General features: G+C 34.4%; 1 protein-coding gene across 5 annotated transcripts in view; it reads right to left on the reverse strand.

Annotated features, from left to right (window-relative positions):
* The window catches only part of DYNC1I2 (dynein, cytoplasmic 1, intermediate chain 2), a 73,559-nt gene that overhangs the window by 16,853 nt on the left and 42,293 nt on the right, over positions 1 to 14,413 (reverse strand). For 4 of the 5 annotated variants that reach the window (XM_006878843.1, XM_006878840.1, XM_006878841.1 and 1 more), the window contains 8 exons: positions 8,753 to 8,848; positions 8,388 to 8,550; positions 8,191 to 8,290; positions 7,582 to 7,707; positions 6,544 to 6,690; positions 6,113 to 6,226; positions 5,400 to 5,533; positions 4,260 to 4,404 (listed from right to left, as the gene is read on the reverse strand). In XM_006878843.1, the coding sequence (XP_006878905.1) occupies positions 4,260 to 4,404; positions 5,400 to 5,533; positions 6,113 to 6,226; positions 6,544 to 6,690; positions 7,582 to 7,707; positions 8,191 to 8,290; positions 8,388 to 8,550; positions 8,753 to 8,848 (1,025 nt within the window). The remainder of the gene's footprint in view (positions 1 to 4,259; positions 4,405 to 5,399; positions 5,534 to 6,112; positions 6,227 to 6,543; positions 6,691 to 7,581; positions 7,708 to 8,190; positions 8,291 to 8,387; positions 8,551 to 8,752; positions 8,849 to 14,413) is intronic. The other variant, XM_006878844.1, reaches the window with a different exon arrangement.

Here is a 14,413-nt window from a genome sequence, read left to right on the forward strand (position 1 = left end):
AGAACTGTCAAGCATGGAAATACAAAGGAAGAGGAACAGTTGTAAGCAGACACTAGTAACTGGAACATGGAATGTGAGAACCATGAATGTAGGAAAATTAGAAATTGTTAAGAAAGAAATGGAATGCAGAAATATTGACATAATAGGCATTGGAGAGATGAGATGGACTAGCAAGGTTTTAAATTAGGTTTGCCAAAATGTTTGGGTATGAATTTCAAATAATTTCATATTTTGAGAAGATTACAAGTATGTATGTGTGTGTGTGTATGCAGCTCACAAGCAACATCTTAGCCATTTAAACTTCACCCAATGTGAAAAATTATCTTAGTTTCTATTCTATACTAAAAATAGCTCTTAGTTCAAAAAAGTAATGGAAACAATTGGATGAACCAGGACTGTGTGCTATAAATTCCTGAGTAGGTAGAGTTTAGAAGCTGGTTAGAGAAGCAGATTATTTTAGACTAAATTAGAGGTAATGTAAATTGTGCTTTCCAGGGATTCCTAGAGGACTTAAAGAAAGAAAGAAAGAAATAGAATGAATCTTGCTTGCCACTGGCCAGTGCCAGATTTTAAATGACAAGATAGAGCAGTATTCAGTGACTCATGCTTTCAGTTTATAAGAGGTCTATTCCTAAAGTGAGAGAGTATTGTAGAGGTAAACAAACAAAACATTAAAGTCTGTTAAATCTATTAATCTAAAACTAATGAATGTATGTTGCTGTTATGCACTGTTGACTCACAGTGACACTATGTACAACAGCTCTGAACCCTTCTATCTGCAGGCAGGCCATGTGCATTTAACTAGTTTTGGGGCTGAGTATGGTGAAGATTTCACCTTGGCCCTATCCAACCCAGGAAGACCAAACTAGTGAATACACTGTTGTGTTAAGTGCTGTCAAGTCGCAGGTGACTCATAGCGACCCTATGAATGAAAGTCCTGGAAACCTCCTGTATAACTTTCGTCCTTTCTCCAGGTTCACAGCGTTTCCAGAGGCAAGCTATTGTGGAAGTGGATGCCACTCCTGCTTCCAAGCTTGTTTTAATTGAGGAGCTCCACTAAGCACTGTCCACAATGGGTAACCATTCTCACATTTGACTCATCAGTGTCACAGTGTTCAGCTTCACAGCAACCACGAGTTATCTCTGTACAGCAAGTGGACATACCAGGGTTATATGACCTAGAAGAATGTTTCACCAAAAACAATTAAAGGCAGGCCTGAGGGCCATGGAGTAGTCACCCTCCTTTGGCTTGGGAGCATGGCTTTCTGTCTGCTAGGCCAATTGCTCTCTCTCTCTCTATGCTGTTGTTGTTGGTGGTGTTGTTAAGTGCCATTGAGTCACAGCTGACTCATAGCGAATACATTAGTTTAAAAAGCTTAACATGGAATGGTAGCAATATATTTAATGAGAGATTATTTTAAAATGTTGACTGTTATTCATTACGAGGGTACTGGAGAGTATAGAGGCTATCTCAAGTCTTTAAACAAGGTAGAAAAAAATACCAGAAACATAAATAACCAGAAAGGTAATCTAAGAAGATATTGGAAGTCACAATATGGCCAAATAGTAAATATTTAGTCAATAGGTTGTTGTTGCTCTACTCTCCACAATGTAGAACTATTCGTGAGTAGAAAAGTTCAAGTGCAAGAGTTCGGTTTTTGAGGGTACTTGCGCATCTGTAAGAAATATCAGTGGTAACATGTCACACTGCCAACTGAAACACTAGTAATTAGAATTCAATAGGGGCTCTGAGATAGAAAGACGGGCAGTCTCCTTCCACAAAGATTTAAAGACTTGGAAACTGGAGGGTCACTATGAGTCAGACTTGACAACACGTGTGTGGGGCGGGGGGAAGAGGAGAGGTGTGCATCAAGGCTGAATACATAAATGAGTTCTCTACATAAAGCTCAGGAAAGAGGTAATGTCTAGCCTAATTAACAAAGAAAGATGTGCTTGTTTGTTATACAAAAGACAGTACTATACTGAAATAAAGCAAGTACAAGAACAATAAATTTCAGCTTCCAATCAACTAGCTCTGGTGTACTACAAAAGCAAGAATTGACCAGTCTGCTACCATAGATAAGTTCTATTATTTAGACAAGTTGAATAGTTAATTTCCCAAGCCTGCTGTTAATATATGAAAGGATAGATAAAATGCAAGCCTCAAATTTATCACCAAAGAAGGCTGACAAACTGAAGCCCTGTGACCAAAGAGAAAAGAAAAAATTCCAAGATTCTTCCCCTTACTGAAAAAAACGCAAGGTGGCTACAGCCTGACAGGGAGAATAATTTTTCCTGTGTTTAAATAAAGGACTACTAAGTAAAAGCATACCCAGAAATCTAGCCACTTACAAGCTGCCTGCACCCTACACAGAAATTGTTTTGTTTCATCTTTCCAAAATTCTTCATCTTGCTTTGTTGCATTATACATTCATTTCTTTGCTTGCAGTTCTGAGATCTCTTCCTCTCCTCTTTCTCCACGCTTACGTGTTATTAGAAAAGCATACAATTCAAGAATAATCCAAGAAAGAAGCCAGATAATTTACTAAATGCATTCAGGCTGTCTGATCCCAATTAAGCAGAAAAGGAGGAACAAATTACTTATTAAGCACATGCTGCATCCTGGACACTTCCAAACATTTTAAGTTTCTTTTATTATACTTAAGGTGAGTGCTGCTTTTATGTCTACTAATGCCAAACCTGAAAACATTTAATTTTAAAAGTCTACTAATGCCAAACCTGAAAACATTTAATTTTAAAAGACAAATGCTTAGAGATTTAAAAAAACCCCACAAACCAAACTAATTTCAATTATACCCTAAGAAAGCAAGGATAGCACTCTTTAAATAAATATGAATTCACTATGATAGTGAGGGATAGTTCATAAAATCAGGGAGTTTTTCAAAGAAATGAAGGTAACAAATAAAATTTCTAAATTTTGCCTTATCTGCAGTAAGACAGATGGAAAATGGGAAGAAGACAAAAAAATATTGAAGCTGAATTTTTAAAAGTATCTGGTGGGAGCTCTGGTGGCCTGGTGGCAAGAAGCTGTGCTGCAATCCTGAAGGTGTGTGGTTTGAATCCACCAGATGCTCTGCTGGAGGAGGGGTAATTTCCTCCTGTGCCAGTTGGATCTGATTCGACAGTATACACAACAACAATAACAAAAGTCTATGGTAACCCCCAAAAGGTCAGCAGTGACGCTAAAGCAAAGATGAGAAAACCAGACAGGGAAATGAAAGCACAGGAAATGGAACAACCAGAATGCAGACTATTGACACAGGGTGAAAATACAACTAATGTCATTGAACAACTTGATAGAAATTGCCAAATGGAAACCTAACATGCTGTGTAGATTTTCAGAGAACATAATAAAAAACAGGTTTGGTGGTGTTTTTGTTTGGTTTTTTTAAAAGTATCTGTTATAAAAAAAATTATCTGGTATCCATTGTGACAAACAATGTACCACTGCAACAAAACCACAGTCACTTTAAAAAAAAAAGGGATGGAATGACAAAACTGCAAAGTCACTTTACCCTTAAAATAGAGGAAGATCTATCCTAGGAGGTAAGACCTCTATTCACAATTGCCTGGAGACTCTTTACAGATCTAGTTCCTGTTAGTCTTAAGTGAAAGGCTGATATGCAGAGAAACTACTGAAAACCAGTACAACCTTACTCCTGCCAAGTCACTTTTTTTCTGGAATTGATTGGGGATCATATAAGTTAGCTTCTCAAATAACTAAAGCTTAATAAAACCAAAGCGACCTTAATTGTTTATTGCAGAAAATAAATATTCATGACTTTATTTCCTGATAACTTAATTTTCTTATGTATGATCTTACTGTATAGAATATTATTTTAAGTCCACTTTTATGTTGATTTTTTTCCTTGCTGTATTTTCCCAAAAGTTCTGCAAGCAATGCATGGTCTTTGTAAAAGGCTGCATCATAGTTAAGAGGGTACTATGTGTGATACTCGGGAGACCATTTTCCTCAATCCAGTTCAAGATAATAGCTCTATGTGGGGAAAAGCCTCAAGTGATGTAAGATTGGTACCTTTGGAGTTTCCTTAATACGGGCACTTTTAGGAAAACTAAAACATCAATAGCTCACTCATGTCCTGTGTAACTTTTTATTAGATCTGATCAGTAAAGAAGCCTAAGCTATTTGAAAGCTTTACATCTTTCCTATGCAGTATTAGAGCACCACCTTGTGTTAGAAAGTTGAGCAAAAGAGCAGACATCTGTATTTTAGATACCTTAGTTGTCCAAAGTTTCACTGTCCAGTCAAATGATGAAGTGACGAAAAGATGTGAGAAGTCTACTGCTCCAACAGCTGCATGACAATGGATGCCAGTTATTGGTCCTTGATGCCCTTCAAACATCTCACTGATTCCAGCTTTGCTATTTCACAAAAGTAAAAATGTTAGGGAAATATCATATAAGTAGACCACTTATTAATACATTTTGAGTTTAAATATCATCTAACTTCTACTCTTATTAAGTTCATTGTTCTATTCAGATTTGATACAAGTTGTTGTTGTTTACTGTCAGGTCAGAACTGACCCTCCAACGGGTTTTCAGAGGCAGTTGATCTCATGGGAGGAGACTGCCCATCCTTCTCCCATGGAGCAGCTGGTGGCCTTGAAACCGCATGTATTTGGGACTGCAGCACAGCTTCTTGCCGCTAGGCCACCAAAGCTTCCTTTGACAAAAGTATCAAGAACATTTTGGAATCATACCCATGCTGTTGACCAAGAAAATAAACCAAACCCCCAAAATTCCAGTATCTTAGCAGAACAAAAATAAAAGTGTTGCTACATGAAAGAGAGACAATGTAGGCTAGCCCTAAATCAAAAGCTTTAAAGGGAAGATGATATGTATTTGAGATGAAATCTAGACGACCAAGTTTATTTTAGGAAGCAATTGATAAGGTACAGCAAGACAATTTCAAACAAGATTGAACAGCAGGAGAAATACCAGTCAATTTAAAATGTGTACGTGACATTACTGTAAAATTATTAAAAGGACTGAACTAATGCCTCAATTTCAAATAAATAAAAATGGAAAACAATTGGTAACCTTATTATTTACAACTTTAAGGGTACTCTATTTGAAATTGCTGAATCTTCCTATCTAGCACTAACATCTGGGTATCCATGTGCCCATATAAAAATCATAATACATCATAACCCACAAAATCTAAGATACACTGTGAACCTAAGATGATTTTATTTTTTTAAAATTTAAGTTTTAATTTTATAAACCTAAACATAAATCATTTGTCATATATAATGAATGGCTCTGGACAAATTCCCAATTAAACAAAGGATGATTTGTTCAAATGAGGGATTTTAAGAAAGAATATTAAATAATTGAAAATTCCAGTTTTGGTTTACCTGCCATGGCGGCATGCTGTGTACACAGACCCTTCTTCACTCCCAACAACAAAGTTGTTCACATCTCCAACAGGGAAGGACATAGATGTCACAGCTACTGCCTTTGACTGCTTATGGACCAATTCCATGCTGTCCTGCATGAAAATATTGAAGAAATGATTTTGTAAACTTGTAACTTGAAATTTTTATAAAAGCATGTTCCAGTTTTACTTGCCTTATATAAAGAATTATTTCATTATACTTGTATAAATTTACACTGAGTAAATGGAATTAGGTTTGAAAAGAAAATATATACACAACAAAATATCTAACCTTTGTTCAGGTTTATTAACTGTTTTACTACTATGTAAGACAATAAATGAAAATAGTAACTTTATAGTTAAAAGTTATGATTTTCATTAATTGTTTTACATAGTAGTATAATGTTGTCCAGCAGGAACAACAACTTTGTCCAATGTTGTCCAGCAGGAACCAACTCCAGCAGGTTTTCAGAGGCAATAAATCATATGGGAGGAAACTGTCCATTTACTTCCTGCAGAGCAGCTGGTGGCTTCAAACTGCCTGCTTTTGGGGTTTTCAGTGCAAGTCCTTACTTACTAGGCCTCCAGAACTCACTGTCAAAATTTCCCACCCAACTTATAAAACCATTAGCTAGTATACATAAAAAACAGTTATATGTGTCTGAATATGTCAGTTTTTCAAGTTTAACTTACCTGTGGATGGGAAAGCATATCCAAGCTCCAAGAACAAATTTTTCCATCAGTAGAGATGCTAATCAGATTGTGAGCGTTTTGTGTTCCAACTACATTTACACAATATACAGGGTGCTAAAAGAGAAAGTAAAGAAAGTTTGTTATTTTATAATTTTTTATCATAGGTAGTACAATTCATATAAAAACAATCTCATTTAACTTGATGGTATGTCTAATGTTCACTGTTATTCTTTATATTGCAAAAGATTTAATCTCAGAAAGTTTCTAATAAAACCAAAGTCCAAATATACAGGAAAAAGTTCTGGCTGCTAAATGGTGAGGAATTCATACACTGAAAGAAAGCACATTCTGAGATTGCTCTCTGAGGGATATTTAAGTAGTTAATGGAGAAGCAGCACTGAAGTGTAATGAAAATAATCTTATTTACTTACTGTGTGTGCAGCAGCTGACAGTGGAGTTCTCTGCACAGGAGTTCTTTTATTGCTACGGTTATCCCAAAGTACAATTTGGCCTGAATATGTACCACCAACAACTAGATTTGGATGAAATTTTGCAAATGTAGCAGACATCACAGCTGACTGTAAGTAAACAAGATTTTTTTATACTTAAGTTCAAATGGTGGAAGTCACAAAAGTTAAAAATCTACGATCTAGAACATTTCATCCTTTATTACAAAGTATTAAAGGCTATAAAAATGATGAAATAAATTAATAATTTTAATTGTTTCAGGCATATAATATAGATGTTTAGAGTTTTTTGGCTACAAAGTGATATGGAATGACTTTCACATAAATATGCTTAAGCAATTTTCCAAAGAAAACAAAAATTATTCTATTTGATTACAGTATTGTATCAAAACATAACTGGCCCTGCATTAGCCTCTGACAGTAATTTGACAGCAAAGTATAAGCTAGTTTTGATTCAGTTAAGTGTTTTTTTCCTCTAGAATTATGGTATTACTAAAAGATTATAACTTTGCAACCAAAAAAAGCTTGCAAATTCTAACCTCCCACTAAATCCACTTTAAAAATCTGCATCTGTTTTCTACTTCAAACATATGTTTCTACTTAAAACTATCTAGTTCCAACTCCTCAGGCCATGTATAAGTAATTCAGTGGGCCAACCGCCTAATTGTATATTCAGCAAGTAAGTTCCTTAGAAACTCCCTATAGAAAAGACATTTTATAAAAAAATTCTTTTTATACAATCAATCACAATAACAGAAAATTCAACTGCAAAGGACTTTAGGTGTGATTAAACATTATAGAAATGTCAGAAAAGTTATGAAAGGCAGAGCATGTTGAGCTGAGAAGTCTTCAGTTTTTAGTTAACATCTCTTTGCAAATATGGAGTGGTTTAGTAAATGCCAGTCCAATGAAATCATTATGTTGACAAGTAAAGAAAAAAGACATTTGTCTAAATTCATTAAGGAATTCTTAAACTTGGGGAAGACTGTGAAGCCTTCTTACCTGGCAGTGAAAGACATACTCTGGGGTAGTTTTTTTGTATTTCATATTCCAGACTAGGGCCACACCATCCGGCTCATGAGGAGCATCTTCATTGTTATTATAGGAAGCCACAAGTAATTCTGGATACTGGTCATAAGAGTCAAGTAGGAAAGAAATTCTTTACATAAATAATAAATACTTTATGTCTCCATTTACCCAAACATCTTCATAAAATTTTTATCAAAGTACAAGTATCTAATATTTCACAAAGCTAGATATCTCTTGTGTTATGCTCACTGGGAACTAAGTATAATTTTGAAATAATATAGTTAATTATGTAAAATGTATTTTAAATATTAAGATTATGTGTTTAAATTTTGCACAAAGAATTTGGTGAGCAATTGATTTTAGTAAAATTAGACTGTGGCTTAAATGAGATTCTGAATTTTAAATAATGTTGCCAAGTCTCTCTTACACAATACACAAGACATATGAATACGGTAACACTAAAATCATCACCCGGTATTATTCTGAATAGTATATATTGACTTAGCTACAAATAGTTTCCATAAATAAAGTTACCAGTTAATTATCATTTATAAATGAGCAACCAATTTTGTTATCTTTTACCTGTGATGACCAATCCAAACAACTAACAACACGATGCTTTGACCAACGTTCATCAAAAAATTGTCGATTTAATGACAGTTTAGCACCTGCTTGAATCTCTCTATAAAAAGGATCAGATTTTTTTAAAAAATGGTTAGAATTTGCATAATTCTTAATTTAACAATGCAGAAGACAAAATCTTAACATTTAAACATTACCCTTCTTTGTCTTCCAAATCTCTCCCACTGTAGTCAAAGAAGATGTTAATCTGCTCAGAAAGAGCTCTTTCTACAATCCTTGTAGTATGGTCAAAAAAACTTAAAAATTCCTCAGAGTGCAAAATTTGTTGCTTCTCTTCTTCAGTAAGCTCATGAGGGGGTGCTGGAAAAGAAATATTTTCTAAAATCTGATTTATGTCAGTCAAATCATGTTGATTCACCCTAACAGTTTGGATCAATGAATGGCACACATTCTTTTTCAATCAGATTCACCTCTTTCGACATAAGCATGTTAGTACATACATAATAAAAAAAATCTCAACAAGAATCACCAGAATCTTTTAAAGTTAGATTATTTAAGATACCTTTACTATCACTTTCTTCATCATTCTTTAAAGTTTTCTCTTCTTCAGGTTCAATAGGTGGTTTAGGAGTCACAACATCATCTTCTTCATCTTCATCTAAAAAAAAACCAAACCCAACCAAAATAACATAAAAATTGTTTTTACTAAAATTGTTGATATTTTTTAGATAATATTTCAGAATGCATTGATAAATGGAAAACAAAATGACCAGTTAAATAGAAAAAGAACAAATAATATAAATTTTATCAGTCCAGTGTTTGCAAAAAGAATTACTGGAACCTCTTGGTTAAATCTTTATATATACATATGCATATGTATACCCTCATCAGCAGTCATGCCTAATTCTTTAGCTACATAAACTGAAATAAGATACATAAGCAATTGGAATGAATTCCTCATGGAAATCCCTGAACTCTTGCAAGCATTTATCATTCAGAACAGAACAACGTTGCAACTCCAGCATAGTTTTATGTAGCATGCTGACACATTAATGCTGTAAAATGAAGAAAATCAAATGTCTAAAATAGCCTATAGAGCTGGCTGCTTACTTGTGATCTGAAACCATCAGTGTCTAATGGGTCTTCATATGGCATAAAGATGGCTTACATTAACTCTCAGGTTGCTATTTGAGAGGCAGATTTTAAAGATAATAGCTATGAGACCACATTTTCTATTCTGTCATTTTAAATGCAAGTCTCATTATCTACTGTTATATGATGTGGCAAGAAGCATTTAAAAATAATGCTTTCTTAATTTGAATAAAAATACATATTGATACAATGTTTATAAAATTTTTTCATTACCAGAATTTCCCTTATATCCCCAACCAGGTAGTTGACTTAAAATAATTTATAATGTTATAACACTCACAATCCTGCCTATCTTTTCTTTCTCTACACCCTGAAATAGATTTTTTACGAAAACATTTACTTTTATTGCCTAAACAGCTGTTTCATTTGTCTATAAGGGAATAGCAGCAGGCGTCTGCAGCAAGAGTGCACCTCAAGTAATGAGAGTCTATTCAATAAGAGAACTTGTTAGTTATAGAGTTATAGTCATTTCCCGACCCACACTCAGAATTACCCAAAACACACATATATACAATGTTTTACAAAAGAATGGTCAAGGATGGGAACCAGCTGCCAAGTCATGGTCCCAGCAGCCAGGCCAGCTGACTAGATAGCAACAACCAGATGGCACTGCTGGGATTGTGTCTTTCTCTACAAGGTGGCAATGGGATGGCATAACATTCTTCCGCTTGACTGCTTCCAATCCTGTCTCTCCCCAATGGCGAGCCTGTGCAATTACCCGCACTCCAGGAGGTCTACAGACAAGTCTTTACCCTGCAAACAAAATGCAGCTTGTAGGCCACACCAGCTGCCAAACCACACACATAGAGTTAGGTTTAGAGAGCTATGAAAAATTTTCTAACTCTATACTATAAGCAATAAAAATATAACTGTACCTGCAGGAAAGAAAGCTTTAAATGACACTGTATAATGCACACAATGATACAACCTCCAACTTAATCAAAATGATAATGACGTATGCCAATCCTACATTACTTGAAATTGAGCGATTTTTACGTTCTGACAAGTTTACAGAACTAGGATAAATGGCACGAATGATTTCAATATATGCTCATACTTTTGAACCAAATGGTGAAGGTTAAAATTTTTCCTTTCAAGGGCCTCAATCAGCCACAAAGGAAAACAGTAATCACTGTCTTTTCAGCCAGCCCAACTACATTTGTCAGCCCTTTCTCCGTCAATGCAGCCAGAGCAATCAACCTGCCAAACATTCAGAATGGAAAAACAATCTGAAAATACAGGGTATAATGCACCTGCCAGTGAAAATGGCCATTTCAAGAAAAGCTAGTGATCTCAGTGACCCTGCTGAGGAGGCGGTGGTGCAAAGGGGAAAGAACACGTAAAAGAATTCTTAGTGATCGCCACTCTCTCGCACACTGACACTTCCTTACAAAGCATGCCAATTACAGCTTTTGTGCTACTTAAAAAAATGAAAGCTTTTTTGGGCAAAATAATCACAGAGAGAAAAAGAAAGACAATACTCTTTTTTGGATGAATTCTCATATACAACAGATTATAATCTGAATACAGCAAAACTGGTAGCTTTCTACACTGCACTGCTCAAACATTAGGATGAAATTCTATCACAAAGTCACCTCCAGGCATAATGATGTAATTGCATTACACTTAAAAGATGACTTTTGGAATAATAAGTTGTTTACTTTAATTAAAAATCCACTATGAGAATATATGCCTTTCCCCCCATTCTCTGCTAGTATTTTTTGTTATTATAATCCATTTTTTTCACTAGTAAGGTTTATTGTATGCAAATCCAAAAATCAAATAGAGAGATTCTGAGTGACCCGTAGACAGGTCATTCTTAAACACTATGAATTATAAATTATAGTCTTCTATCCACATATTATTCTCCCTCAACTTTATTGCATTATCCAGCTGCAAAGTACTATTTCCAATGACAGGTGTCAAATTTGTATCATAATGCATATATGGTCAATACTTTAGTGCTAAGCAACCTCATAATCTACACATTTAACAGAAAAGATTTTGTTTATAGGTTCTATTTCCTTGAAAATGTAAAATATAGATGAAGTATGTGAGACAAGATCTATTTTCATCTATTATATGCTGTTTTCCATGTCTACATAAATTATTTTAGTTGTAGTTTATGATAATAAGTATTTAAAAACAAGTTCAGGACTTTATTATAGAACAAATATACGTACTTCTATTTGTACATGTACTAACTGGATTTTAACACAGTAAGTATTTGAACCTAAGTTTCATAAAAAGTATTAAATAGATTTCAATGAATAGGAAGACACTACACAATTTTTATACAATTATCTATACATGCCAATAATTGGCAAAAATACCAAATATCGGTAACATCACATTAGAGAATGTTCCTTGGAAACAGACTTTTCTTTTTTCTCTTATTATAAACTAACTTAATAGCTTTTAAAGGGTCATTAACATCACCAAAACACAGAACTACAATTTTAAAGATTTTGTAAGGTCTACACTATATGATAAACTACATTTAAAACCGGAAAGGAGTGCAACAGAGCAGGAAGACTGAAAAATGGGACTGCCATGTCACATCAGTTTATTGATGAATATTCATTCCAATATGCTAAGTGGTTAACTCCATGCTTTCTCTGACAAGGAATCTAAGGTTATAAGCTGAGCAGGAAAGAGTGCATAAGAGTAGCAGTTACTTTTGAAATGACAAAGCTCTCTTGTCAATGAATGCTAAAACTAGGTTTAATGAACCACTGAATTTTTACTTTGAGTTAACATCAAAATTGTGATGTATTTTGGTGACATGGAAAGAAAAGCGGTGCTGTAAATTAAGCTGCACCTAGAAATAACATCAAAGAATGAAATTCCAGTTGTCTGAATAATCTGTTACAATGGAGTAGGTTAATCAAAGTTAAATCATCTGTGAAATGGGTGGCTTTTGTTAAGCAAAAAGAAGGAGTCTTCAAAGTCCAGTTTTCTCATCTGTATGTCACATAATATTTAAGACATTTAAGAGACAGTAAATCTTAAGAATAAGCCACAAAAAAATAAGCTTTGAATTATTTCAAGGTATTACAACACATTTGAAAGATAATATGCAAAAGAACAGAAAATCCTTACTAAACAAACTTTAATACTGTTTGTTATGAATCTAGCACATCATGATTAAGCCAATTCTCAGTAACAAATCCCATTATTAGTGCGTTAGTGTTGCTTAGGAAATACATTTACTGTATGTCAATTCATTATATAGTTTGATTATACAGATACTCTATTTTAAGAAAATTTAATATCCTAAGATGAATTTCTAATTTACAAAGTCATGAGAATACTCCTGGCATAAAGAAAGTTGCTACTGAGTTTTAAAAATCAGAATATCTGCTTTTACATGTAAATGTATAACTTAATTGAAAACATTCAATTTATGTAAAGTCTTATAAACATCTTTCATGAAATAAAATTATAAGAGGGGAATGCAATCATTAGTTTAAAAATGCATATATGAAGGATTTTCCCTTAATATTTTTGAAATAGGTTTTCTTTCCTGTTGCTAATATGCCATCCAGTTGCTTGTGACTCATAGCAACCATATGTACAATAGCCCAGAACTCCTTTCTATCCTGTGTCAACCTTATTGTCTCTGACACACCTACCCATATTACCCCAGTCACTGAATCAATCCATCTCATCAAGGGTCTTCCTCTCTTGCGCTGTACTTCCACCCTCCCAAGGACTGGTCCTTCCTTGCAACATGCCCAAAGTATGTCAGGCGAAGCTTCAGAATCCTTCCCTCCAAGGAGCAGCCAGGTCTCACCCTCTCCAGGACAAACCTGTTTGTTCTTCTGGCAGTCCATGGTAATTCAATATTCTTCTCCAGTACCACAGCTCAAAGGCATCATCAACTCTCCTATCATCACTACTTTCTGTCCTATATCAGTATAATTTGGAATCACTTAATTTCAATTTATTATTTCTTTCATAATGTCTTCCAAGATTTTATTCCTTAAAATCAAATACATATTTAAGAATGAGTTAACTCTTTATGAATGTATCAGTGAAATCCATTCCTTTTTTTAATTAGAAAAAGATTCACAGTCACTTGTATTTCCTTAGTAAGTTGGATCTTCAAGGAAAAAAAAATTATATTTTTAATCAGGAAATATTCTCAATATGGCTCTGATGCTAATTTGAGAAGGGAATTTAAAAGGTAATTAATTATACTATTTACATGTTTCTAAATCAAGACTTGTTTCTTCATACAGCAATTTTTTAAAATACCCTTTATATTTCATAGTTGATACATTTTTATGGTTCCTATTTTATTTTGGCAGTGTTAGTATGATTTACATGTTGGGTTTTTTTTTATCTGCTAAGGAGTCAGAACCATAGCTGACCCTCCAGTGGGTTTTCAGAGGCAGTAAATCACACAGGAGGAGAATGCCCATTTTTCTGCCTTGGAGCAGCTGGTGGATTTGAACAGCCTTTGGGTTGGCAGTGCAACGCCTTACTCACTAGGCCATCAGAGTTCCAGTGACTTAGATCTTATCATCTATGATCTCTTACTAAATATTACGTTTTCCTGAGGTTACATTTTCAGATATGCTAACTAAAGACTTTGAGTCAGAGTAAGAATTTTTGAACTTTCTATTGTATTTCTCAGGAATTCTCTCAGAATTAATCAGGAAATGTGATATTAATTTATTCTAAAATTGTAAAATTAATTTTAGACAAAGCTAATATTAACCAGAAGGTGTGGATTACAGATGTGAAGATGACACAGTTTAAAATTTAAGAGTTATTCACACATTAGAATTTTCTATGAATTATAAATTCTAATAAACTTTTTAAGCCTAACAACATATCTGAAGAAAAAGATCTGGATACCAAATAAAAGCAACAATAATTACACAACTCTATATGTTGTTGTTGCTGTTGTTATGTGCGGTCAAGTCGTTTGCGACTCATAGCGACCCTATGTACAACAGCCCTAAACCCTGCTCTATCCTGTGCAAATCGCATTGCCTCTGACACACCCATCCCGATTACCCCAGTCACTGAATCAATCCACCTCATAGAGGGTCTTCCCCTC

Source organism: Elephantulus edwardii, unplaced genomic scaffold, assembly GCF_000299155.1.
Source record: "Elephantulus edwardii isolate Elephantulus edwardi_28Jun2011 unplaced genomic scaffold, EleEdw1.0 scaffold00001, whole genome shotgun sequence".
NCBI classification, from domain to species: Eukaryota; Metazoa; Chordata; class Mammalia; order Macroscelidea; family Macroscelididae; genus Elephantulus; species Elephantulus edwardii.